Below are 26220 nucleotides of genomic sequence, written 5' to 3'. Positions count from 1 at the left end.
GTTTTTAATAACTGTTTAGAGAAGAAGACGACAGCATGAAATTGCCAACCTGCTATTCATGTAAAAACTATCCATTAGCAAGATTAGTGGCAAGTGCATCTCCACAATTACTATCAGATTTTGTTTGTTTTGAAAGCCTACAGTGGGTGAAAGAGCCACAGACTATCCCTGTCATTGCTTAGTATAATGATGGTTATCATCATACTCTTCCATACCCACCATGTTCAATTTGAACTTTCACTGCTGCAATTTAAACTCATTACTTCTTATACTAACCAACATAATAGAGAAAAAAAATTATCATCTTCCTCTCTGCAGTACATTTTGTATATTTGAAGACTCATTCTCTCTCTTCCTCTGATGCCTCTTCTCTTACCAGAACAATGTCCATTCAATCTAAGTCACATTTTCCAGGCCCTGGATTAAAATTAATATATATATATATATATTTCTTGAGGTGCAGCCCTTGGAAAAACACAGCCTGACTACTAAGCCGTTGCTGTTACAGAATAGAGCAGAAAGATTACTTCAGGTAACAGCAAATAGCAGTTCTACACCTTGATGTAAGCCTTGCCATTGACACAAAATACTGGTAAGGAATCCGTGCCAATTGCAACCCAAGGTATCAACCCAAGGTTCAACTAAATTTCTACATTTATTCTGAAAAACAGACAAAACAGTTCTATAAATTAGTATTTACTTTTGCTTTTCTTCCCTTAATTGTAATGTTGTGTTTTCAAATGTGTCTATGTTTATCACTTTGGAAATATCAGGAAGGGTTTCATGCTGTATACACTAAGGCACTGATGCCAAAGCTAGCGGTCTACTCATATAGTCACTGTAGATGGGTCCCCTTGAAGATGTTACAAAGCACCAAAATCTGCCTTCTCTGGATGGTGGTGATACAAAGCAGACTCCCAACTTGAACTCTAACGTTATCCATCAAGAAGAGATTTCCACAAGTTCCTCTCTGAACAGACGATACAAGAAAAACATCATTTACACACTATATCACACTGATGACAACAGCATGTTTCTGCAGGTAAACCTTCGTAACCTGATTTCTTCAAAGTAAAGTTTAGATGACAGTTTTTTTCCCCCAACTTCTCATACAATTATTTGGAGTTGAAATGCATTTTTGAAAGGCTTTTGGTGTCACCACACACAAACAATAATAGGTATTACAAGAGACCAGAAACATTAATTTCAGAGGTACTTTCAAATCATGTGTTTCGGTTGTAACAATGTCTTTAGATGAGAACATCTCTTCTCATACACGCATTTTTAAATGGTAAGAGTTCTTACTCACTGTTTATTTGGGTCAGATTTTAATGAGAGATAAGGACTGTGCATCTCTGTGTCATCCACTCCTCCATGCACGTTCAATGGGAAACTAAACTAGCATCAGCCATTCCCCTCACAAGTAAAATCAGAATTTTAAAGTTCCATGTGCGCTATGGGATGCACCACAGAAAAATAACACTTGAATTACTATTAAATACTCCTTTTTGAAGAGAGTCGCAATGCAGTGGATGGATACTGATAACCAAGGGGCTGAAAATAGTCCAGGTTAAAGAACACAGAGCTCCACATCAGCTCATCTGCCCTTCATCTTTGACTCTGTAAGAACAGATGCACACTATCTGCTAATTATCTTCCTCTGTGCAACTGATTATTATATTTTGCTCAGATATTTTTACAGCATACTTTGATATTTTTATCACAACTAGAAAAATAATTTAGATAAGGAAAGATCTAACTAAAAGGCTTGCTTACTCATCATCCTCATAATTATTTAAGGCTTACATTTATCCTTCCTTTGGAAGCAGTTTGTAATCTATTCTGAATAACTCACCAGGGATGATAGCACTTGAGCTGATAGCTGAGCTTACTTCTTCGAAGGTCAGACACTCATGAAACAGCCAATATTCATGAGCCAATTAGGAAATTTGGAGATATATTTGTCATAACAGAAAGATAGGCCTATAAGAATAGCACTTAAAATCAGGTATTATCTCCTTTCTAACAGACTGAGTTCATTTTTGGCTGGTCAAGTGGCCTCATGTTAACTCATGATCATGTGGAACCAACAATGCAGTATTTTCAGTCCCAGCTGGAATCTCCCCAGTGAGCTTTACTCTACCTTCTGGCTAAAATACTTCGTACAATCATCCAAATCCCTGAAGGGAAAAAAAGGATTAAAAAAGAAAACAAAACACAAACAGCTGCTCTAGGTTGCCTAAACCACCGTATTAAAAGAAAACATGCTGCATTCAAAAATACTCTATTTTCCCTGTAAAACCTAGTAACTTCACAAAATTACATTGTTTCTTAATAATACCCTCAGATCCTTCTCACGTCCAAACAGCCACCTTAATATCATTGTATTAATTCAAGGTGATGGTTTTCTATTTAATTTTTGTGGTCAACTCTGTTGGAGGTGCTGCCTTACACTCCAGCAGGGACAACAATGCACCTGTCCTTTCAAGAAAGTTCTTCCTCTGACAACAGCATATTTCATACCCAGAAGTGCAGGGCTCTTTATAAGCAGAGACAAAAATGCTGCTTAACATGCAGCCTTGTTTTATTGGCTGCACTGTTTTTTTTTGTTTTTTTTTTTTTGTTTGTTTGTTTGTTTGTTTTTTAAGATAGAGTAAGATTTTACAGTAACCAACTGCCTACATTTCAGCATAATCTTCATACTCATTCTATCTGTAAGCCATTGAGTATATGTACTGAAAAAAGAATGATAAAAAGTAAGACTATAGTCAACTCTCTCTGACCAGTAACAGCATAGAGTTGGTAAGCACTCTAAAAAGCCAGATATGCACATATTGGCTACTGAAACCAGCACTATGGCTGAATGAGGGGAAAAAAAAAGATCAAATTCCAGCATGAATTCCAGTCATCAAATCTTACCAAAATGCACACCCAATATCACTTCATGTTAAAGGCAATAAACCAGATATTAAACCAGAGAGAAACTCTGTACTGTGTTTGCAACCAAGTTTGAGAAAACACTACAGTGGAGTCACCCAACAGGAATCCAGCCATCTAACCCAATGAGATCCCCAAATGCTGCTGTACAATGACAAGGGCTACATTTTGCTAATCTAAAGAATCCTCTCAAACTGAGAACCTTTGAATTAAATTATAATCTTTACCATACTGGAGTCCATGACAAAATGTATATATATCTACATCATGTCCCCAGCTCTTCTCTGGTTTGTCTCAAGAAATAAAAAAAATAGGCTGACTAATATTTCTGTTAAGCATACTGACCTAGAAAGGCATTATAGACAATTTCTTCTGCTTTTAAGACAAAACATCAAATTAGTTATACATTTCATATTGCACTGTCTGATAAATGCCTTAACTCAATACTCAATTCTGGAAACAAGTGATTCTAAGACCACTCCGCAGGCCGCAATTTTATTTCACCATCAGAATTAGTCTGTGATCTAAACTTTGTTTTGCTGAATGCCAGCTGTAAAAAAGACAAAAGTAATGCTGTTCCCACATGTGCATTTATAGGGAAAGGTACAAGACTCAATTCCTATCTCACTGTCACATAGTTCACACAATTGAATCAAAATAGTCACTTCATCGTTTAAATTACTGAGGTATCTGTTAAAAAATGAGTGAATCTAGGTGAAACAGAAATAAGTCTAGAATAGAATTAATTCATTTTTTGTCAATATATTAATGCCTCTGGATGAATATTTAAATCAGTAATAAGAGAGCAATAAAGATTCACAATTTCGACACCTAATGCTGTGAACCAGAATACTGAATGTTTTTTTCTAGTTAACATACAGTGTTAGAACTCTTGTTCCATTTTTAAATAATGGATAAAAAGTGAAATATTTTTCCTAGATTAAATATGCATGCTGATAAAACTTTGACACGTTTCTAGACTCCACATAATTATTTCTTCTTCTACAGAATAAGTTCTATGACAAAGATGCAAGAGATTAATTTAAAAAGCATCCATGCTTTTTCTTCTTCTTTTTTTTTTTTTCTTACAACAGCACAGGTAAAGTCACTAATTTTATTAAGTTGTGAAAACATTATTCTAAATAATGTAAATAATGTCAAGCTAAAAATCTTGATTTTATTGACTTTAGCAATCTCTCTCTCACTCTTTCACTCACAGAGTATTTGAAACAATCAGTACTGAAGTATTTGTAAAAAATGCTTTAGGAAATAGTTGCAGTCTAATCTTACTGTCACTGAAATCATTTGGTTATGTATCATTTGCGTCAAGATATCTCAAAGTACTTTAGAACACTGCATCTGTAAAAAGTCTCCCTCTTCCACTGAATGACTTTTTTCTTTGCCTTTCTGTTGAATTCCATATATCTGTCTTTTTTTTTTCCTTTTTTTTTTTTTTAAAGTACTTTTCTGATGTCTTTTGAGAAGCTAGAATCCTAAATCAAAAAATCAGGTTTTACAGCTTTGAACACGTTTATCAAAATTCTCTTCCTCCCCCTGCAGAAGCTCAACCAAACAAGCTTGACCACATTCTAGGCATACAGGTTATCAGCTTAAGTAAGTGTGTTCCAAATAGCCCAAATAAAACTGGAAGTCCTAAAATTTGCAGCTATTGTCTACATTTACAAGCAGAACATTTTCATAAGTTGAGCAGTGCCTTTATCTCAGCATGGAATTGTGAGTCATAAAATTTTGCTTGCCTAATAATAATAATAGTGGATAAAAATAATTCAAACAAAACGTAAGAGTCAACAGTCCACTTCTTTGTTGCCTTCTCACTCCCCACAGTAAATTGCTGATAAGCTTTCCTGATGTTTTTTTTAAAAGCAAAAAAGACCACATGGGAATTATTTTAAAATAACAAGCCTTTAATTTAAGTTTGCAACATTATCATGAGGGATTGTTGAAAAGGATAGGTGTGAAACTGTTATCTGTATTTGCAATACTCTACCTTGAGGTCTATGAAGCAAATTGTGGACTAAAGTGGAACTCCACTTTTCACTGGTTAAAAAAAAAAAAAAGATAGTTTGCTTATGTCCACTTCAAAACCAGAACAAGTTAAAAAAATGAAATGGCAACAGAGACTGGCTGACTTTCACAAGGTCACTAGAGAGTCAGAAGATACCCTTGCTCAGAAGAGCAAAAACAGAAGTGTGGATAAAGCACAGGCTCCAGTTTTGAACTCTGATTCAGTATTCCTTGATGGCCAAAGCTCAAGTTGTAATTAGACAAGAGAATTTGCTGTAAAAGCAACTCATTTAAAGATACGCTGTAAAGTATAAGACCATGTTAAGACGCCTGTTCATACACAGCTATTATAACAATGAAAATCATCCTTAAATGACAGTTACACCAATGTATTTGCAATTTGATGTCCAGTCAAAAATTACAACCATACAATTTATAAGAGGCACAATGACCTAATTTATCAAACATCACCTATGCGTTCCTTAAAATAAAAAGCAAGTTGGCATCCAGCCACAGAGTAATGTGGCCCTGAGTAGTTTCAAGGCCAAATAACAGCTAGTACATATACCAATGTGTGCAAAAAGAAGCACACTGCTCTTTTGCAGAAAGATAGATGTTCGAAGAAAAAAAAAATTACTAAAACTCTGTACATGCATTACTCAGTAGCACAAACTGACAGTGACATGCACAACACAGATGCTACTTATATTTACATCACTTTCAAAATCTCCCATCCAAAATAAAAAGATGACTTTTTAAATTGGTATATGAAAGAAAAAAATTAACTGCTGGGGATTCAAATCTTGTGGTCATCTTGTCTTAGTAGACTTATTTTCCTGTGTTTTAGTGTGTTTAGAATTCCTTTATAATGAAACAGAGAGAGGCATTAGTTAAAAACTCAATTTTATTTCTTTAGGAAAGTTAACATATTTTGTGATTTTATAATGAAAGCAAGTTTTCTATACTCATAAAATCAATTCCATAGTATTACCAGCAGCACATGAAAAGTCGTTATAGAGTACAAATAGAAGGCTATGCTGTATATAGTATATTTTAGGCTACAACAAGAATTTTGGACATATAGTGAGATGTAGATTTTTCCTCCCTCAGAGCAAAATGTGAAGCCCACCTCTTTAATCCTCTTCATAACTGAAAACAAGTGAACAAAAAAGCATAGATGAGCAAAAGGTATTTCCTCTTGGTAACCAACAGAACAAACTTGGAGAAGAACTTAGCTAGCTTTTTCAAGAGGAAAGTAACATACATTTACCTAATAAGACTGTAGGTTTTTCTAGACCTGCACAAGGTCATTCTTGAAACCTGAAAGGAAACGAATGCTCTAGTTAGTAAGTGTACATAGGACCACTAACACCAATTACGCCACAACAACTGAAGAAACTTACGGTATAAATGCATTACACTTGTAGCATTATCCATTCCTTTGATGCTCATCTGCTTCCATGCATATGTTGCTAAATCTGTGTTAGTTGTATATGAAGAATGAGAAGTTCCTTGGCATAGATGCCCTCCCTAGGACAACAATTCTGACCGGAGTTACCAGTGTTAATGCTGATATTACTCATTTTGGCTCTGCAAAGAAAAGATACCAAGGAACAGTAGGTAAAGAGGAAAAGAAGGATTCACTTTGTGTTCTTGGACCCTGTTCAAAAATTTCCCCAAAACAGTGATATAACACCTGTCAGATAACAGGTCACACAGGTTCAGACAAACAATAAACAGAAGAATAAAAGTAAAATTCACAAGCAAAGCTTAACTTACCAGTATTTCAGCTTGTCTGGGTAATGTTGTGGTACAGGTCATTCTTCCAGAAGTGAGTTGAAGAGACTTGATCATTCCAGACTGTGGTGAAGACGAAAACTGCTCACTTGAAGAGCCCCAGATGTGCACAGATGAGCTCCCAAACAGTAAAATACTGCTGTACTTAAATGAAAATAATTCTTGTAGCAGCCTGCAACAGGCCTTTGCCTCAAATAAAGCTGTCCGCTATTGAACACATAGACACTTCTACTACAGACTGATTGTCAATTAACCATTTCAGAAACCAGAACAAGAGCTTTGATTTCACCAGGAACTTATCATATTAGGATATAAAAAAAACATCAAATCCTTGGATAAGCATCTTTCACAAGTCAATAATGTACCTGAATTCAGCACAGTATTTCACTCCATTCATCACAACCATAGACTACTACAAGATAGTTTCAATATTGTGTAATCTCATCTAGAGCGCAGTACCTTCACACATACAATGTCAAAGTGGAAAGGTGCATTCTTAAGGCTAAATACTGACTTCAATCAAATCTTTGTTTGCTTGTTTGTTGTTTTGTTTTTCCTGTTATTATGTAAGATTATTGCCTGGACTCAGGTAACATCTCAGATTCTGGCTATGGTAACACATCACTCACAAGATGAGATAAGGCCATATGATATCTAATATAAGTAGTGGATTTTTCTGCAACTGAAGAGTTGAAATTACATACCACAGATTCCAAACCTATAACTTAAAGGAATGCATTCCAATACATTCCTACAGAGCAGACTATCCATGTGTGCTCCATACACAATAAAGATGACTTGTGCATTGTGCAGTTGCAAAATATAAAGAATTGCCTTTTAGATGTATATACAAAAAGAAACTTTTTACAGAGTCAAAAGTTCTACTGAAAATTCTTTTGCTATTATCCAGGGGAAAAGAATTCTTATTTGAGGTGGAAAGGTTTACATACAATGGGATCAAGAGATATGGACCAGATCAAAAACAGAAAGAAAAGCCTATAGTTTATTCATTAACTCAAAGATGTCTTTATCAATTTACAGGGCTACTTGTACAGTATATGATTTTTTTCAGAGCATTCTCATATCATTCAGTTATACGACTTATAAATTCTATTCTTACAAGTCAGTTTGCACACCACTTGCATTCTATTTCAGATTAATAAAAATAAATACTTCTTTCCGAGGCAGATGCAGCCACTACATGATAAAATACAAACGAAATATTTCCCTTTCCACAGCTGCTATGAAACTTCTTTACTTTTAGGAGGGTTATATTCTGGAACAGGTTGCCTAGAGAGGTTTTTTTTTTTGTTCTTCGTCTTTTGAGATTTTCAAGACCAGACTGGACAAAGCCCTAAGCAACTTGGTCTGATCTCAGAGCTGACCCTGTTTTGAGCAGGAGGTTGGAAGAGAGACCTCCTGAGGTCCCTTCCATCTTGAATTATTCTGAAGTATGTCTTGAAATATAAGCATACATTAATAATAATAAAAAGAAAAAAAACTTCTCTTCCCCCACCCCCCCTTAAAAGTTACACTGAAAATACATCTAAATAACGACCATAAGAAATAGGCAAAAAAAACCCACAACCTTTGGATAAACAGAAAATAAATGATTGAGACTGTGATTTTTATGATTCTCTCAAACTACTAAGACCTTTCTTAGATGCATGTTTTCTCACAAAACATTTTTGAGAAAACTTATAGTAATATAAATAGTCTTTGCATTTAATTTGGACTTGAAAGAAATATAGCATGAAAAAACTATGAAATATATTTATCTAACAGATAGAACTTTCATAAACAAAAGATCAAACTCTTGAATTTCCATCCAAATAATTTTGGACAGTATTTCAAATACGTATGCGACTCATATTATTCAGTACGTACCAGAAATATTTCTTAAGCTGCAGAAGAACTAGAAAAATGAAACTGCATTCAGTATCAGAAAGCTCATATTTTCTAGCTACAGGTTGAATTTGAACTGTCTGAACTACCAGTACAGAATAAAGAGGAACTGAACAAAAATAACTGAAAGCAAGTGAAAAAAAAAAAAAAAAAAGGTGAACAAGCGAACAAGCTATACTGCTCAACACAGCAATTGCTTTTGTGCAATTAACATCACTGATTGACTCAATCTACAGCAAAGATTCTGTCTGAATTGCCTATGGACTGAGTCAAGACTCTAAAGCATTTTCAGTACAGGAAAATTCTAATAAAAAATGTAATCCAAGAAAAATAATAATCTCAGATTATACACTGCATGGAGCTAAGATATAGAATAGTATTCCACATGACCTTTCCAATAACTCTTATAAATGCTTCTTACTTTCAGGGAAATCACCAGTTACAAGATGTTTCAAAAAACACTAGACCTACAAAAATATTTACTTTGTGTGATAGTATAACAGAGATCCTACTATTCAGTTCAAATAAAAAATAAATGAATATTTACCTTGTAAAATTCATACTTTCTATAAACAGGACTGTAAAGTGCCAAACCCATCAGTTTTCCACTATTTCACTTAATTTATTGTATAGAGGATTATCAGAAAAGATGCTAGAAAGACATTCTTTTCTCTTGGGTGACTTCCCCCCCCCCCCCCCCCCCCCCAAGAGCATCAGAAATATCCTCATAGACCTTTAGTTTTTTCCAAACCCTTTAGCAAATGAAACTGGTGCTCTTTGAATATGGGCCCTTTGAATCTGGCCCTTTTTGTTTCCATTATCTCTTGGTAAAAGGCACTGTTAGGTGCAACCGGACAAACATACCACAGCTCAAACTAGCTATGAAAGGCAAAATGCTTTAGAAGCTTTAAAACTGCATTTTGTCTCTGTATCTTTATGATTCTATATATTCTCCACATTCATCAGTAAAATGATATAAAAACGAGCTTCAAGCTATGAATTTCTTTTGTGGAAAACTACGTTGCCTATATTGTCCCATGCTGATAAGCAGAAACTGGATATTAGTATCTTGACTCCCTTTTTAAATTTAATTCCAGGTTGCTTCAAAGCATTAAGAAGCTGGTACAGCATTTCTGTATCATTCTTTATTCATTTGCAAACAGTACATGCTCTCATTTGTGTTATAAGAGCTTCCAAGATGTAGAATGTTGTAAAGATGCAATTAGAAATAAAGAAAATAAGAGATAGTACTTCCTTCTTGTGTACCCATAATAATAGGTAAGAGGAAAAAAAAACCTTGGATGTTACTTGAGTTCTTGTCTGAAAAGCCTGACCAAAGTCCCCAGAGGTCATTGTTCATGCTTGGTTATCAAAACATTACGAACAGTGGTTCACTTGTACAGAACCTGCCCCAATCATATATACATGTGTACTGATGGTTAGTCTAAACATCTTTCCCCTCTTCAGACTAGCCAGAAGAAACATTCACCATTTTTGTTGGTGTTTTTTTAGCCCTTACTGAAACTCATACATCTATACACTAAAAAGGAGTCATGGATTTCCTACTCATTGCCAGTATGCATTACATCACTGAATTTAAACCTATTTTCTTTTTTTCTCAATAGAACTGAGATGAAATTACTATGGAAAAATAAAGGCTGGAGTACCTATCCTGAGGAAGCCACATTACAAGTTGATGATGCTGAAATGGACAGTGTATGGATACAGAGGTAGAATTCATGACTATTTATTAATGCATCTTTTCCTCCTATCAAAGTGCTGTGTAGGCTGGATTGTCACAGAGTCCAAATTAAGACATGCAAACATATAGATGATAAACAAGAAGGAGAAAGGGGCACTTTGAAAATAAAGTTAACTTCTCCTGATAGAAGAATATTCTCCCTGTACAACAGCTACTAAGCAAGAAAGACTTAACTGAAAGGTTGAAGAGGACAGGTTACATGCTAAACTTGACAAATTAAAAGAAAAATAAATGAACCACTATGAAGATTCTAATCTTTAATGGCCCAAACGTCACATATTCAGCTTTCCACTTACTGTGTTGGAAGTGACATGTTGACTTCCAGCAGAGGTACCCTCCTCTGCTGAACATCCCATTCCCCAGGGATCAGCAGAGCCTCTCACCTGGTATCAGGCAGATCCACCTCTAACCCAGAAGGGTACTGCCTGGTCAGCTCCTGCAGTTCTACCATTTGTCCCATGTGCCCTGATTATAGCTTTGATTTCTGGCCAGAGCAGCTGTCTGCAAAGTACTCAAGGCTTCAGCAACAGGCAACTTTTATTTCTTTCTAAAGCCTTAAATGTGCTTGTAAATTGACCTTCAACACACAAAAATGACTTCTGTTTCTCTTGGTGATGAGCTTTCAGAGGATCTGATTAGAAAGTGTTTGATACACAGTCACTGTGAGGCATGATATTCTCTTGCCTCTGTTCTTTCTGCCTTTTTCTAGATTCTTATGCAATGGAAGTTTTTAACTGGTCTTATTTAGTGTGCTACTGTTGCCTTTTTGCCATTATACAGATAAAATAATTTAATCTGTAAGTGATTCCTAGTCCAAATGCCTCTAGCTGTTAAATAAAAGAAAGGTCCCAAAACAATCATTCTTCATTTGTCACCAAAACACTGCCTTCTCCCCTCCTGTATATGCTTTCTAGCACTGCCCCTTTTCCTGGTCAGTAAGTTTGAGGGTCAAACTGCCTGTTTGCTGTGGCTTCAGACAGTAGGGCTTTCATACGCTTTTTTTTTATTGCCATATCTTTAATAAACTATGGAAAACTTTTCTGAGACTATGCTTCTAAGGTGAGACTCAGTGTGTTTTTGTTTATTCAAGAGCAACAAAGAAATTTTAAAAATATCATTGTCACAAAGCAAGCATTTTCTGAATTACACCTCAATATAACACATATAGCTACGCCAAACACGTTATCAAAAAAATAGAGTTGACGTGAATTTTAATGTCTTTGTGTGTCACTGTGTAATTAAAACTAACAAAGGTCCAAATGTACTAGATGAATATTGAATATTTACATTGGAAAATATTCAAATCACAATAATTCCTCTCTGTAATGCTAGAGGAGTTACAATATATCTTATTTATATCAATACAAACCAGTATTCTGCAAACTCCCTCGTACTTTTTGCCTTTTAGCTTCCTCTATTCTTTAGGCAGATTAGCTAAGGAATTCTTTCAACAGTTACAACTCCAGAAAGGCAGGAGACAGCAGAGAAACAAAAGTATTCTAGAGCATCATCAGAAACAATCATTCATACTTCAGTGGCAGTTGTACAGAGCAGAAAGGAGAGGCATTTTACTGACTCAAGTCAAAATCCAAGTAGCAAGGAAAAAAAACACTCTGTTACCTGCAAGCTGGGTATCTAAGAAATGAATGCACAATAAAAGTGATTTCTGGTTTTATAGCCCCACAATTCAGAGTCTTGGGAGATAAAAGAAAGGGAAGAGTATCTACATTACACCCTGATGTGAAAGATGTTGTACAGGTTTAAAAACATACTAGGAAAACTAAAGATTCAACATGTTTCTGCCCCCTTTTAAGTGTGAGCAAAGCAAAATAAAATGATCAGAGATGTAAACTGACTATACGTTAAAAAAAATTAGATTTCAGTTCTCAAAACTAAGGCTCTTCGAACCAGTGAGGAATAGTCCTCTCTTATGCTTTCAGTATCTAATCTTGTTACTACTAATTTAAACTGAAATGGGTAAAATACTGCCTCTTGTATCTAATAAATGATACAGCCTCCCCCATTTTATGTTTTAGCTTTACCATAAAACCCTTTTCTGCCATAATTTCTAATTTGTAGATTCATCTAGGTTTATGTAAATCTAGATTTACAAAAATTTGACACTGGACCCAAAATTCAGTAAACACAATGTTGTGTGATAAAACATAATCCAGGCATATAACATGAAAAAAGTCAACTGGCATCAATAACAGAAGAAGGGTTAAAGGAAGACAGAAGCAGTGAAAGAATGGAAGAACATTAAAGACACCAATGTGCATGGAAATCGGATAAAATCTATCATGACATAACTCATAAAGGTTCTGGCTAGCTGATAACTATTTTTCTATGCAAAGTACAACTGACCTGGAATTTATGAAAGCATTTGATACAGGACTATCTGAGAACAGACAGTTAGTAAAGACTGATAAATAATATGTAGGAAATTGTACTGCATTGAAAGAATAGATAGTGCTCAGTATAGAGAATGATCATAAGCAAAGCTCTTCTTTGTTACCATTAATATTCTTTAGTGTTTGTGTGTGAAGGATATTCTTAATGAAACAAAATATGCAGGTGCTGGTTAGACAAAGGATGATCAGAACTAAAATACCAAGAACTTGATAACCTTGAGGACTGTGGCAAAATTAAGAACACTGATTTATGTGAACAGTGTTATGAAATGTTAAGTCATGTGTTATTTGAACTATGCAAAAATATTTCTATCAAGAGCTAGATCCCACTGCTGGAAGATGAGTGAAGGCAAAATCTTACTGTAATGTTCCAGGAATGGCTACCGCCTATGGAAGCTATGCAGTTGTGAAAAAAGGCAAAGGTCACTCTTGGGAAAAAGGGCAGGGTAAACGCAACAGAGATTTCATCTGGGATACAGTTTGTGGTATGGATTTACTCACAAAGAAGGATGATAAACTATAGCAGCTGTAGAAACTAGTATTAGCTAGTTCTGCATTTCTCTTAACACAGAATCACAGAATGCACTTGCATGAGAAAGCTAAAAGGGACCAGCACATTCAAGTTTCATGAAATGAAGACTAGGAGAAATTAAGACCACCTTCTTTAAATACATTGTGAGGGTCACAGCAGGGGTGGGGAAGACATTAAGCTTGAAAAAAAAAAAGGGGGGGGGGGAAGACTGTTGACATAAGCAATGAGTATAATTTTATGCCTTCTTGGCCATGAAAACACTTACGATATAATTTAGAGTGTTTGTAAACATCACAAGAAAGCAGTAGTGAAACAGGTATGCAACAGAACCAGCAGGCCAAGAAACTATGATACTTTCAGCATGGAAATAGTTTAAAGAAGTGATTATGACTTGAGTACCTGCACAAAATGACTCAGTCACTTTCATTCTTATTTACTCTACCTAACTGCCTACTAGCATTTTGTCTGAAGCAATTTATAAAGATTAGACAGACTCAGGTTTTTACCTGGACAGAGTGACATGGTAAAGAGTAATAATTTTCTAAAGCAGCAATAAAGTTTTTCAAAGCCTCATTCAAGTATTACTTCTATCCTCATTCTTTTATGACCCTTTTTACTGCAGTCAAAGACACACTAGCTACATGCAGTATCCTATTTTAAAATTCTTTTTTACTTTTCCAGGGCTGCAACAGAGCTAACATATCTACAGAGGAGCTGTCCTGTCCTAACCACTATGGGAAATTAACCCCCCACCCTTTCTATGATGTAACAAATTCTGTATTTTTCATACTGCAAGAAAAAACAGTGTCAAGAATCTCTGTAAGCCAGAATACAGTTAGTCTGTACAGAATTCTCTCACATTACTAGTATAAGTGGGCTGACTTCTAGAGGCTGAAGGTATGAAATTCTGAATCTAATGTAATCAATGGAAATTCTATAATCAACTGAAGAAACAACAACAACAAGAACCATTTTATCCTTTCTCAAAAGAGCATAGTCCATAGTCATCACATTTGCTGTTTGTGCATGTCAGCATAGAGAAGGGGTGAACTTTAATGATAAAAAATTATTTTGCTTACTTCAGGCATATACATTATTTCAAACAGCAGTATCACCAGTGCAATTCAGGAAGAGATTGTCGTATCTTCCAATTACACTAAAATGAATGAAACCTGGGCACAAATTTAAAGCATATTCTTAAATGTTTTCTAAAACAGGAGAAATAAGCTGTACCAAGCTCTTACCAGACTGTAACACAAGCTATGATCACTTTTCTCATACAGAAATCCCATAATGTTTTAAAATACATTTTAAAACCACACATTTTTGCATACTGTATCTTGATGACATTACTTTTCATTTTGCTTGCTGCATTCACCTCAATAATAGACCCCATCTATTACCTATGATTCTCCTGAAAAAGGAAATGTATCTTGAAAGTGCTGTTCTTCATTAACGTCAAGTATTGCATATTTACAATATTGTCTTTATATAAGTGATCATGAGTAGTTTTTTTTCCTCAAGTACTTATAGCACCCTAAAGATTATTCATTGAAAAGATATTGGGAATTTTATTTCATAACACAAGATTTATTGACATGGAACACTTGATAGACAGTCCAGCTACTAAATCAGTATATATAATAAACTGCATTGCATGAATTGAAAGCTTAACTACAGAACAGGGTCTAGAAAAACAAACAAACCACAAAACACCTATTGCAAAAACAATCCCGGCCTCTTGCTATCTTTTATAAACGGAAACAAGCTGCAACATTGTTCAGCAGTAAAGGGGGATAAAGAACTGATAATAATCCTCATGCTCCTCACATGAACTCCAACAACACCTTTGAATGAGACTTTTAAAGCTGAAAATTGTCCATCAAAACAGAATAACTTTGTTAATCCTTGTGCCACAAATTACTAATCCATCTGGAAATCCATTTTTTTTTTTGCATGTGTTTACGAGGATCTAAATGTCATCGGAGACACAACTAGGTTAGTAGCATTTAAAAACAATAAAAAAGAAAGACGGAAATAAAAAGTCTGAAGCAGTTGACCACAGAATAAGTAGGATTTGCAGAAGTACTTACAGCTCTCAATCTCCAGTGTGCAATTCTGCTCATCCAGCGGATATCTGCGTAGGTCCATCATACAAGCAGCTGTCGTTGTAATTCTAGGAAGGAAAAAGAAGAGCTTGTTAACGTGTCTCATTCCAATCTTTCTTTGATTGCACTTGGTTGAAAGATCAAAATATATTTTTACTGACACTTGACTATTTTTACTAAAATACTGTATATATTGATTGTTTGTAACTAATACCACTACAAGGTTATGCCACCGGTGGGCAAGCAGACAGCTTCCCATTTATTCACCATTATCACAGTACCGCAAGCTTTAAACATCAGCTATCAGTCTATCCTGAAAAAAAAAAAAAAATCACCACAAATTAGAATAGCACTAATTCATTCATTATATAGTGGAGCAGTTTGAGCCAAAAAGGAAGTCTCAATAAAAAGTGGCAGAGGAAAGCTAGGGATGAGCAAAGAAAGATGTGTACTTCATATCCTGGGTTAATACCCTAATCCTTTCATATGAAATTTAATTCTGTCTTCTCTTCAACAGTGCTTTCTTTGTAAATGAAATATTATTTTAGCTTCACATTAGCAAGTGAACATTTTCAGGACTGTTTTCACAAAATGTTTAGACCATATTTGATTTGTGCCCCCGGATGACATGAAACCTTAACACGGGTCAAGTGTTTCTTTTAGGTGTTCAGACAAACATCTGTATTTATTAATAGACTCTTTTGCTGATAGACCTCCTGGAAGAATAATCCTGAGCATAACAATTTGAACCAAGGCAAAATGCTCAGCAGCCTTTTATTAATGGTTTACCTGCAAGTCTTCCTAGAATGTAAACAAAAATCAATTCTATTTTATTTTTTCCTCCCTTCTCCTGTGAATATGCATATCTGTAGAGACTGAAAAAACAAACCTAAAATTTGGAATCCGCCAACAGTCAAAATAGGTATATTCTGCACATACTCTAAGTAGGGCTAGGTGGGGATTTAGTGCATAAGCTGAGAGGTTTCTAGCCTTTCTTCTCTCCTCTCTCTACTCCCTAAGAGCCCTTCCCCTGCACAGCTGCTAAAGCCTGGCAATTTATACAGCATCCTCAGACAAACAAGGATTTTCTTTAGTCCCTGTACTTTCCTGTTAAGTACAGCCGACTGGCCATCTGCATCTGGAAAATCTGCTTCCACACCCATAGAAAAACTTGAGCACTGCACAGCAGCCAAGTGTACAAGTTTGGTTTACACCCGTAGAAAAACTTGAGCACTGCACAGCAGCCAAGTGTACAAGTTTGGGTTTTTTTGTTTTGTCTTGTTTTGTTTTCCCCAGCTGAAAGTTAGGCAAATAATTTAACTCAAATCATAAAATCCAAGATGATGTAGGTGTGCCTCCAAAACGGGACCCAACTCGATAGATAAAGTGTTTATAGCATGTGCAGACACCATACCACCTGATGGGATCAGCAGCTGGGATTCAAGGGATGACTGATCCTGGGTGACCAACAGTTTTCTTCTCAAAATCTTGTTGCCCTGTATGAGGATTACTGGTCTTCTATAGAATATATTTAGACAGTTGGATAATGGCTCAAAAACTTCTTTTATACTCTTCAATCTGACAGAGAACTCTTTCACTTGATGGACCTCAATCTTTCTCCTTAAATACCTAATGACAGTTCATTAGAAGCAGAAAACTATAACTGCTTCAGATAGATTCAAAATTGACTTTAACAGTCCTTTCCACAAGGCATTAAAAAGTGTTCAAGCAATACAGCCCTCTCATTAGTGTCCTTACAGTCCTATCTAACAATGCTTTGCTGTTGTTTACAGAAGAAAAAAAAAATAAAAGCCCTGTAAATTTCTTCAACAAAAGGAGGAGAGCAAAAGTGGAAGCAAGTTACTCCTATAAACACTGAGAAGTCTTACCTCTTTCTTGTACATCTAGACAAGATTCCTTAATTTTACATTTTAACTGTACATATCTATTGGGTTCTGAGAGAATTCAATAATAAATGAACACCTTTTGGCAGTAAGTTCCTGCTTCAATCGCTACATAGCTACTCACAGAATTGCTTTTGAAAATATGTTGTTTTCCGTCAGTGTGGATCACCACAAATACTTCAAAAGAAATCTTCCTGGAGCGGACAAAAGCAGGAGAGAAGAATCTTTTGGCTACCTTGAATGGATTCTTTCCAGCATTTAACAAAAGCAAAAGCAGAGCAATGAAAATGATTGGTAGAGCAGGGTTTTAATCAAACCCAAACAGTAGTTTTGAATAACATATTTAATTCAGCTCACTTGATCATTCTTAACCATAATGCAAATCCACTGGAATAAAAAAAGAAATCTGTCCCTTCCTCTCTTCATGCCTCCCTCATATTTTTACCCTGATTTTCCTCACCTTTGGAAAAATAGAAATAGTTCTCTCTCATCTTCAAAATTATTTAAGCAACAAAGCTACCTTTTAATAATTATTAATGGCTTGCAATTCACATTGAATAGGTAAACAAAATTACTAATGCAAGAGCACAGAAGAATTGCCACCTTTAAATGCTCTTAAATTCAAGACTCATGATCTATACCTTCACAGAGGAAGAAATAACAGTTTGTTATAGCAGGTAGGAATGCTTGAAACAGGCATTCTGCATCTTCCCCAAAACAGAGCTATTTCAATTTTCATAAAAGGATTAAAAATATTTTTACTAGCGAGGACTAGTGCACAAAATATAATTTTTTTTTTTGCATAACATAACCTTGAGTACAAACAATGGAAAAAATGACAGCTTTTAAAAAAACAACACTGACTCAACACACTAGTCATTAGAATGGTAACAGAATAACAGTGCTCTCACACCATGTGAAATGAAACACATTACAGAACTGTCTCATACACTAATCTTTTTATCTGCTGTGAAAGAAAGAGAAACCTTGTGATATTTCATTTCATGACTCTTAATGATGCAAACCAGTGCAAAGAAACCTTCACCCCGATTATCTTGCAGGGAAAGTGAAGTTTGCTGTCAATAATTCCAAAAATAATACCTATTACTTCTGAGAAAACAGAAAATCTGCCCTTGTCTCCAAACCTTTGGGAAGGTTCTGTGCTTCATAGGACCTGGAAACTGGCATTGCTCCTTTCTCAAGCCATAAGGAACTTTTAAAACGCTTTCAAATTTTAAGTGTTGCAGAAAATAATACTGTCCTGGTAGTTGAATAATACTACTGTCCTACTAATGGTTCTTTTTTTTCATTGCTACATAGGGGACAGTTTTTCAAAATCTAATAGATGTTGCCCTTCCTACAAGTTCAAGTAGAATTTAAAAATCAAAACAGCAACTAAAATAGTTCTGATTTCACTGCAGAAGAAAGAACACCACTAGAGACTGGAGAGCAATGCTACTGATATGTGGAGACGGGCAGAATCCAAAGCCCTCTTGGAGCTGCTGCAGCTCTGCAAAGCTGTGGGGCAGCAGAAACTTATCTTTGCCCTGGAAGGGAACAGCTCTGACCTATTACAGACAGAACAGAAATGATGAGTAAGGAGGTGACAAATTCAGATAGTTCCTCAGAGCAGAGTGGTAGTATGAGAACGATATAATACTCTTAGCTCTAGCACTGACACATCACGATCCTATTGAATAAGAGACAAACTTGAATAAGTTTGAATAATAAGAGACAAACCTGAAGCCCAGTAAAATACAAAGATCAATTATTTCTTCAATTGTATGCACATATACAATGTCCAGTCAAAAGCAATGTGAGATTTTGCTTCAGATCTCTGTGTCTGAAGGCAGAATCTGACTCTCCATTAACAATTTCCGGACAAATCCAAAGAGTTTGCAAGGAAGCCATGCTCTTTAACGGACTGTATTTCTATCGGGACTTTGTCAGAATGTTCTGTGCCCACCGACTGGCAATCACTATCTCTCTCTCAAAATTCGTTACTGAAACCACGCACTGCAGCTATACCCACTGTTCACTTCTGCTTCTTGGAAACAGTCCTGCTGCATGACAGTTGGAAACAGCAGCAGCAGCAGCCAGCATACCCAATTTCAAATACATGGAAATTTGGGAAAAAAAACTGTAATGGGATATATCACTCTCCTGAACAGTAATACTGGATTTAAACATGTGTCACGGTTGCTAGAACTACTAACAGATTGACATTTAAATTAAAAAAACATTTATTACTAATTATAGAGGTCATGGAATTCTTCTTCCTTCTGTTTATTCACATCAAGCATAAGCTTCCCTTATATAATCTTAGATTAAGATCTGGCTTTCACAAAGGATAAACAGTGACATTTCTACAAGTCCATCATTAAAACCAAACATTCAGCTACTGACTGCTATGATCTTTCCACTTTAAATTGTGCATAGAACTCTCAGTGTAGTTTAACATGAAAAAAAGTAGAAATGGTTTTAGTGATGTTGATAGCTTTGTTTGAAATGAAATGATATAGTCAGCCACACAGAGCCTGTAATATGCTCTCTTCTAATATCTCTTCTAATTCCACTTCTCAAAATTTCATAAGTATTTCAGCCTAGCTTGTTTTTCTTATTCATTTCTTTCCTCATTTCCTTAGTCATTACCCTGTCCAACCCTCACATACTTAGATACTCTCTCAAAACACTAAGTGTTATTTGTTAAAGTTAGAACTCATGACCATAAGTTAAGCATATGATGCTTAAACCTTCTCTAAGGATAATACAAGATTCAAATCAAATTTTGCAGCTGACAAAAATCAAGGAGCTGGAACACATGCAGAAACTTCAACCTCTAAGTTTTGTTGGTTTACACTGTTGATTAAAGAAGAATAAAAGATTTTTCAGAGGAAACAAATATATAAGCCTGCGATCTTTCTTTTTCGGGAAGAAGCTCTCTATTTCTCTGCTGAAGGATTGGCTGTTGTGCTATCTGCCTGTCAGCCCAGAAAAGTCATGGAAAACTGGTGAATTTGGCTGCTATTTCATAGTAAAAGAATTGTGATTCTGAAGAATGATAATTTTGTTGCAGCAAATGATAATTTTCATGCAGCAATGCCCAGCTTTCTGCTCTCTCCCCACAAAGCTCTCTAAACTGTTGTTTAAATTAGATAAGCATTGCCTTCTATCCTGTCACTGAGTCCAAAACTCAGCCACAACATCATGCTCATAATTTAAATCCCTGCAAAAAGCAGACGTCACTCTACAGAAAATCTTCTGGTACAATAATCTCAGCTTTAGACCGAAGGTATTCAGGCCCCTCTCTGAAATACTACATGCTCCTTTAGAAGATTAACACCCATATAACACAATGAAACAGCTATGCCAGAAGAACTAGGAGGAGCACTTCAGATTTTTAATATTTTATCACTGTGAAATGCATCTTTGTCTTTCAGCATTCACTTCACTTCTCCCTTTCAACAGAAATAATAAATAAACAAAAGGAAGATCCATAAAAAACTATAGGATTTACAGAACAGTGAAGCAATATGAACTGTGCTGACAGCACACAAAACAATAACCTTGGAGGAAAAATCCAGTACATCTCCTCTGCTTATACAAAGTTCATAGCCCTTTTGCTTTATGTCCAACAATATAAAACTGAAAGTTTAACTTTCAAAAATTTTGCAAAATGTTTCTTATTCCAGTTGGAAAGATTACATGTCTATTTCACTAAGATAATGTCAGCACTGCAATAAAAATTGCATAATTTCAGCTTCTTTCTCTTAAAAATTTACACTACTACCAGCCGAGACATGCTGCATACAACAGATAAGTTGCATATACAAAACACCTTTGAACAAGTTGTGTCCTTTTTAATAGGAAAAAAGTTTATAATTCCTAAAGTTCTAAGAGAAAATTGTTTAATTTCACATTTCAGAACATATGAAACACCTTTTTCACAACCTTTCATATTTTTTTTTTTGTTCTTGAAATTCCGCTTAATATACAGGAGGGTATGAAAAGAATAAAGTTTACTGCATTCTCTCTAAAAATAGTTACTTAACAATTCTGAAATTATATTAAATTTAATCTAGACTCTCAAACTGTGGAAGTGAGATAGAGCTCTCTAAGGAGCCACATGGATTTGGTTCATTCTCAGTGCCTAAAATAACTGGTAGTTAGTTCTGGTCAGTACATTGAACTGTATACACATCCTACATTAATATTGTTTATTCCTGATGATAAAAATATAACGCTTAATTAAATAATTGAAGAACTAGGAGTGGGGGGAAGGAAATAACTTCTCCACAGGATACGTACTTTTCAGTGCACAAATTCTGGAGATAATGCAGCTGCTAAAAATGTAGAAACATTAACTCATATAGCACGAGCTTTGCCCACAGCCTACCTGTTTATATCTACAATAGCACTACCATCCTATACTGCAATGCTTTTATTTGGGAGAACAGTCTTATTTTCCCAGGAATCTACATCTAAATGTTAAATCATGTGCTTCTTAGAAACAAATGTATAACCTGCTTCCTACCCACAAAATGTCTGCAGCAGCCAACCTCCAACAACTGCTGGGCACAGCTCCTCGTGGAACCAGCTTTCAAGGCAGGTGGTGGTGGTGTTTACACAACCTGCAGCTCCTGCACTTTTCTCTGTTGGTGAAGAATACGTGCTCTGGATGATAATCTCACAAAGAAACTGCATTTGCTATTTCTCCATCTTCTTAATTTATCACTTGTGATAGAATTAATCCTGCAAAACTGCTTCTCACAAAACACCACCAAGAATATTACCAATTACTTGCCCATCCAAGGAAACATCCAAGTGGATGATCTGACAATATGGTATTTTCAGTATTCTGGAGAAAGGAATTTTTACATGAGTTAAAAAATAACATGAAAGTCAAAACAACCTGCAGTAGAAAAGGCATATTCAATTTTATGATTGCAGCTTATTTAGTAACTCTTACAGAAGAAGCAAGATGAGAGCCCAAAGCATCTATTGCTCTGGTTTTTGTGAGTCAGAATAAGACAACTCATTTTCCACAGGGAAATGTCAATAGAAATAACAAATTTAAGTAAATTCTTCATAAGCAGAAATACTCTCAGATCTGAAAAGGAGAGAAAAAAGTCAAACAAAAGCACACAGCTCTAGTGCAGACCTAAAATTATGTTTCCTTCAAGAACCTTTAAAGCAAAGCAGTGACCTGTAAAATTCTAATGCTCACAAAATTGTAAGACAAAAGTAAAACAGTAAAATGAAGCCTCCCTGTCCTAAAGTGGGACTGGTACTTAAAAAGCAAGCACACAAGGAGACAGTTAGCAGTCAGAATTAAAGCAAACTGTGTAAAACACTGTACAGTAACAGACACAAGTTAATCCTTATTAGATCAATTATGATTACAAAAGACTGGAATTGAGGATAGAGGCACTGCCTCCCTACATGATTGTAGGATTTCAGTTAGACTAGTGCTTTCTATGATTTTTTTTCTCATTAAGCAATTCACTATGTATCTTTATTATTTGAGGAAAAAAACCAACAGCTCACAACATATCATTTCTGTCCTCTTCACCTTGTTCTAACAGAACTTCACCATTGTTAGGAATGAAGTGTTTAATCATCTTGTCTTCATTTACTCTTCTACTTTCTCTCTATAAACAACCTGACATTCCCCAAAGCAGTACCAATTTGATCCACTACAGTGAACTCACCTACTGCAGCTCTAATGTGCTCTGCAGGCCTGAAGTACTCACGTAGAATGGAGCCCCTTACCTCTATTAATGCACTCTTTCCTCCTCTACCTGAGAAAGGTCACCCACTATCAAACAGCTTTACAAAATCCAGAATAAAATTATTTATTTCTGATGAATGTTGAAAGCACAGGCAGCAGCTAAGCACATCAGAAAGGCCCTCGTGCCAGTGCAGCTTGATTTCTCTGCTGTTCTCACCTTCCTCTAAGCTTAACACAACACAAACAAAAATGGGAATGAGAAACTGTCCATTTTTGTACTACCAGTAAGAAAGGCAGTCCAGTGTAAGTGTCCATTGTAAGAAGAAAGAAGTGTAATCATTCAGTAGAATAAACCAAATATCCTTGTAATTGACAATTATTATAAGATTGATATCTCTTGCTTTGTTTGAATAAACATTTCAGCTTTGCTCTGGTATTTAGGGAACAGTAAGAGACACTTATCCAGAGACATAATTCCACCCCACTGACATCCTTTCAAATATCACTATAATACCAACCGTCAATAAAGAAGGAACACAAATAAATAGCACAGATGATCTTAAAGTCTCAAAGCATCTGATGCATTGCCCTCAGACTATAAGCCTACGATGTTAGCAGATATTAACATCGCCATTGTCTAGATACAGAACATTGATACTAATGTATCATTTCAGCTTTAATTTTACTGAATGACCATTGTTTGTAGTTAGCATGTAATGCTCCTTTGTCTCAAACTATTTATTTAATTTGTGAAGTTCATGAGAGATTTTGCAAGGCTCATGAATACATATATCACTGCTCCTGGTAAACTAAAACGTAAAGGGATTATATTTCAGTGAAGTTGAGATTGTCACTATAGATTTTAACCTGGTATCAATAATGTCAATGCATGCAATACTAATTGCAATCATGCTTGAATATACCCACCTGATTAAAAGATTGGCATCTCCAATGGGCACGTACCAGGTTTTAAATATAAGTAAATAAATGAAATTACACCTGTAATGAGAAACCTGCTTCCTCAGTACCTTCCTCTTTTGTTTTTAAGCTTTGTGACTTGGTATTTTCAAAAATACATCTTTCAGAACCCAAACCAAATGACACTGGGCAGCCAATTACTCCTTGGAATAACAATATTATATATATAATATATGTAATACATAATTATATATAATTATATAACAATTCTCCTCCCTTGTTACATTCTCTTCCTGCTTTCCAGGGCTCCTCCCTGCAGTTGTGTTTCTTTTTTGCAGCCAAATACTATATCAAATCCCTACCAATCAGACTAAGAATTGGCTTTCAGTAATTTAGAACCATTACAAATCACCTAGTTTGTTATCCTCAATTTTACACAAATCTTTACTGTCAACAACTCCACATTGTACTTCACCACTAGACCATCATAGTCAATGTATAGATTTCACACAGCAACAAAATCTGACCAAAATATGAATGTTATGACACCCCAACTAGAATCTAGTACTGATCCATACAGTTTAATTCCTAGGTATATTAGCTTTTTCCATGATTTTTATCTAATTTCTTTGCACCATTTGAGTTACTAATTTCTGTAGCTCATAGGTTAGCAATAAATTATGTTTTTTTTTCCAATAATTTCAATTTAATATTTTAATATTTACAGCAAAGTTATTATCACATACCTGGAAAGAGCAATAAAAATAAAATAATTCAGTCCAGTTGTATTTATTTATTTTTGAAAGCTATGGTGTCAGCCCATTATAACACTGCAGACAAACATATCATGGGCTGGTTTCCACAGCCAGTTTTAAAAACCATTCACACATGCATTTAGAGTGTAGGTATAGCAGTACTGCGGGCCTACTTCAAGACAGAGTGCGACAGCTGCCGTAGCACACAGCGACCTGGACTGTCTCATAGAATTAAAAGGGGCATTGTGAAATTACAGGCATATGCTTGGGGGAAAGAACTCATGGTTCTTTCTGAGGCTACTGTCATGTCCATAGACTAGTTATTACTGAACAGATTGAACATATCATTTGAGTCCCCACAAGAGAAAGCTTTTCCCTATAAAAGGCAGCAACTGAAAGGGTTGAAATCACTCAAATTTTGTACCAAAAAAAAAAAAAAAGGAGTACAGACCCAAAGCATATACCTATGATAAAATTTTCACTTCCAACTACTTCTCTTGCTTTTAACTTTGAACCAGTCATGAACCAATCATCCTCACATGTTTGCCACGGTCTACAGAAAGAGGCTGATATTGCACTGGTAAGTGAGTGGGAGGCTGTATTATTAAACGAAGGACAAACAACTATCCTGCTCATTGGATTTGAATCGCTTTGTTTTGTTTTGGTGGTTTTTTTGTTTTGTTTTGTTTCCTAGAAGATACACTTGGTTATATTAAGCAAATTAGGTCATTTATTAGGTAGAATATGCTTTTATTTAACATTTTAAATATATGGATTATTTAACAATTAGTGATTTAGCACCCATATTCATTCTTCCAAGCTACTTCACTAGACATTTATGTATGCCAAACAGAATATATCATAAATGCCTAATTGAATCATTTACAGGTTTATGGATGAGACAGGTTTACAACTAAAGTTGTTTTTTTCTTTCTTTCTTTTTTTTTAATAAGGGAAATAGTATGTGTGGTAAACAAAAACAACTTTGAAGTACAGAGTAAATGAGACGCCATGTCTGACAAAAAAAGTACAGTAAGAATACAAACTATGGGTATGCAAATAAGAATCACAGAATCATTTAGGTTGGAAGAGACCTCTACGATCATCTAATGCAGCCTTTAACCTAGCATTAGGAAAATTGTTCACTTAAAATGACTCCCAAAATTCTTAAGATTAGCAACAATTTATTGTTTATTACAAACCATGGTTAGCCAAAAAAGCAGTATCCACAAATCACTGAGACATTTTGTAAAGCATCCTATGCATAGGCATGAAGAACGAACCCCCAGTGAGACAAAGCTACAAAACTTCGCCCTTCACCTGAGCCCTGTACATTCACCAAGCATCAGTGAAGCTTCCCCACCCCAATTAACAGCCAGATCTAGTGCAGTTTAACCTGTCTTTAATAAATCACTTGTTTGCGTTGTGGCTACAA

The 26220-nt window shown here is 35.4% G+C and overlaps 1 protein-coding gene across 17 annotated transcripts in view; it reads right to left on the bottom strand.

Moving 5' to 3' along the window:
• GABRB2 (gamma-aminobutyric acid type A receptor subunit beta2) overlaps positions 1-26220 on the bottom strand; it is a 163433-nt gene that overhangs the window by 57152 nt on the left and 80061 nt on the right. For all 17 annotated transcript variants that reach the window (XM_080554996.1, XM_080554998.1, XM_080554997.1 and 14 more), the window contains one exon: positions 15463-15545. In XM_080554996.1, coding sequence (XP_080411122.1) covers positions 15463-15545 — 83 coding nt within the window. The remainder of the gene's footprint in view (positions 1-15462; positions 15546-26220) is intronic.

Source organism: Anser brachyrhynchus (genome assembly GCF_964034855.1).
Source record: "Anser brachyrhynchus genome assembly, chromosome: 14".
Classification (NCBI taxonomy): Eukaryota; Metazoa; Chordata; class Aves; order Anseriformes; family Anatidae; genus Anser; species Anser brachyrhynchus.
The sequence above is the reverse complement of the archived record's forward strand: the minus strand, read 5'-3'. Positions and strand labels throughout refer to the sequence as shown.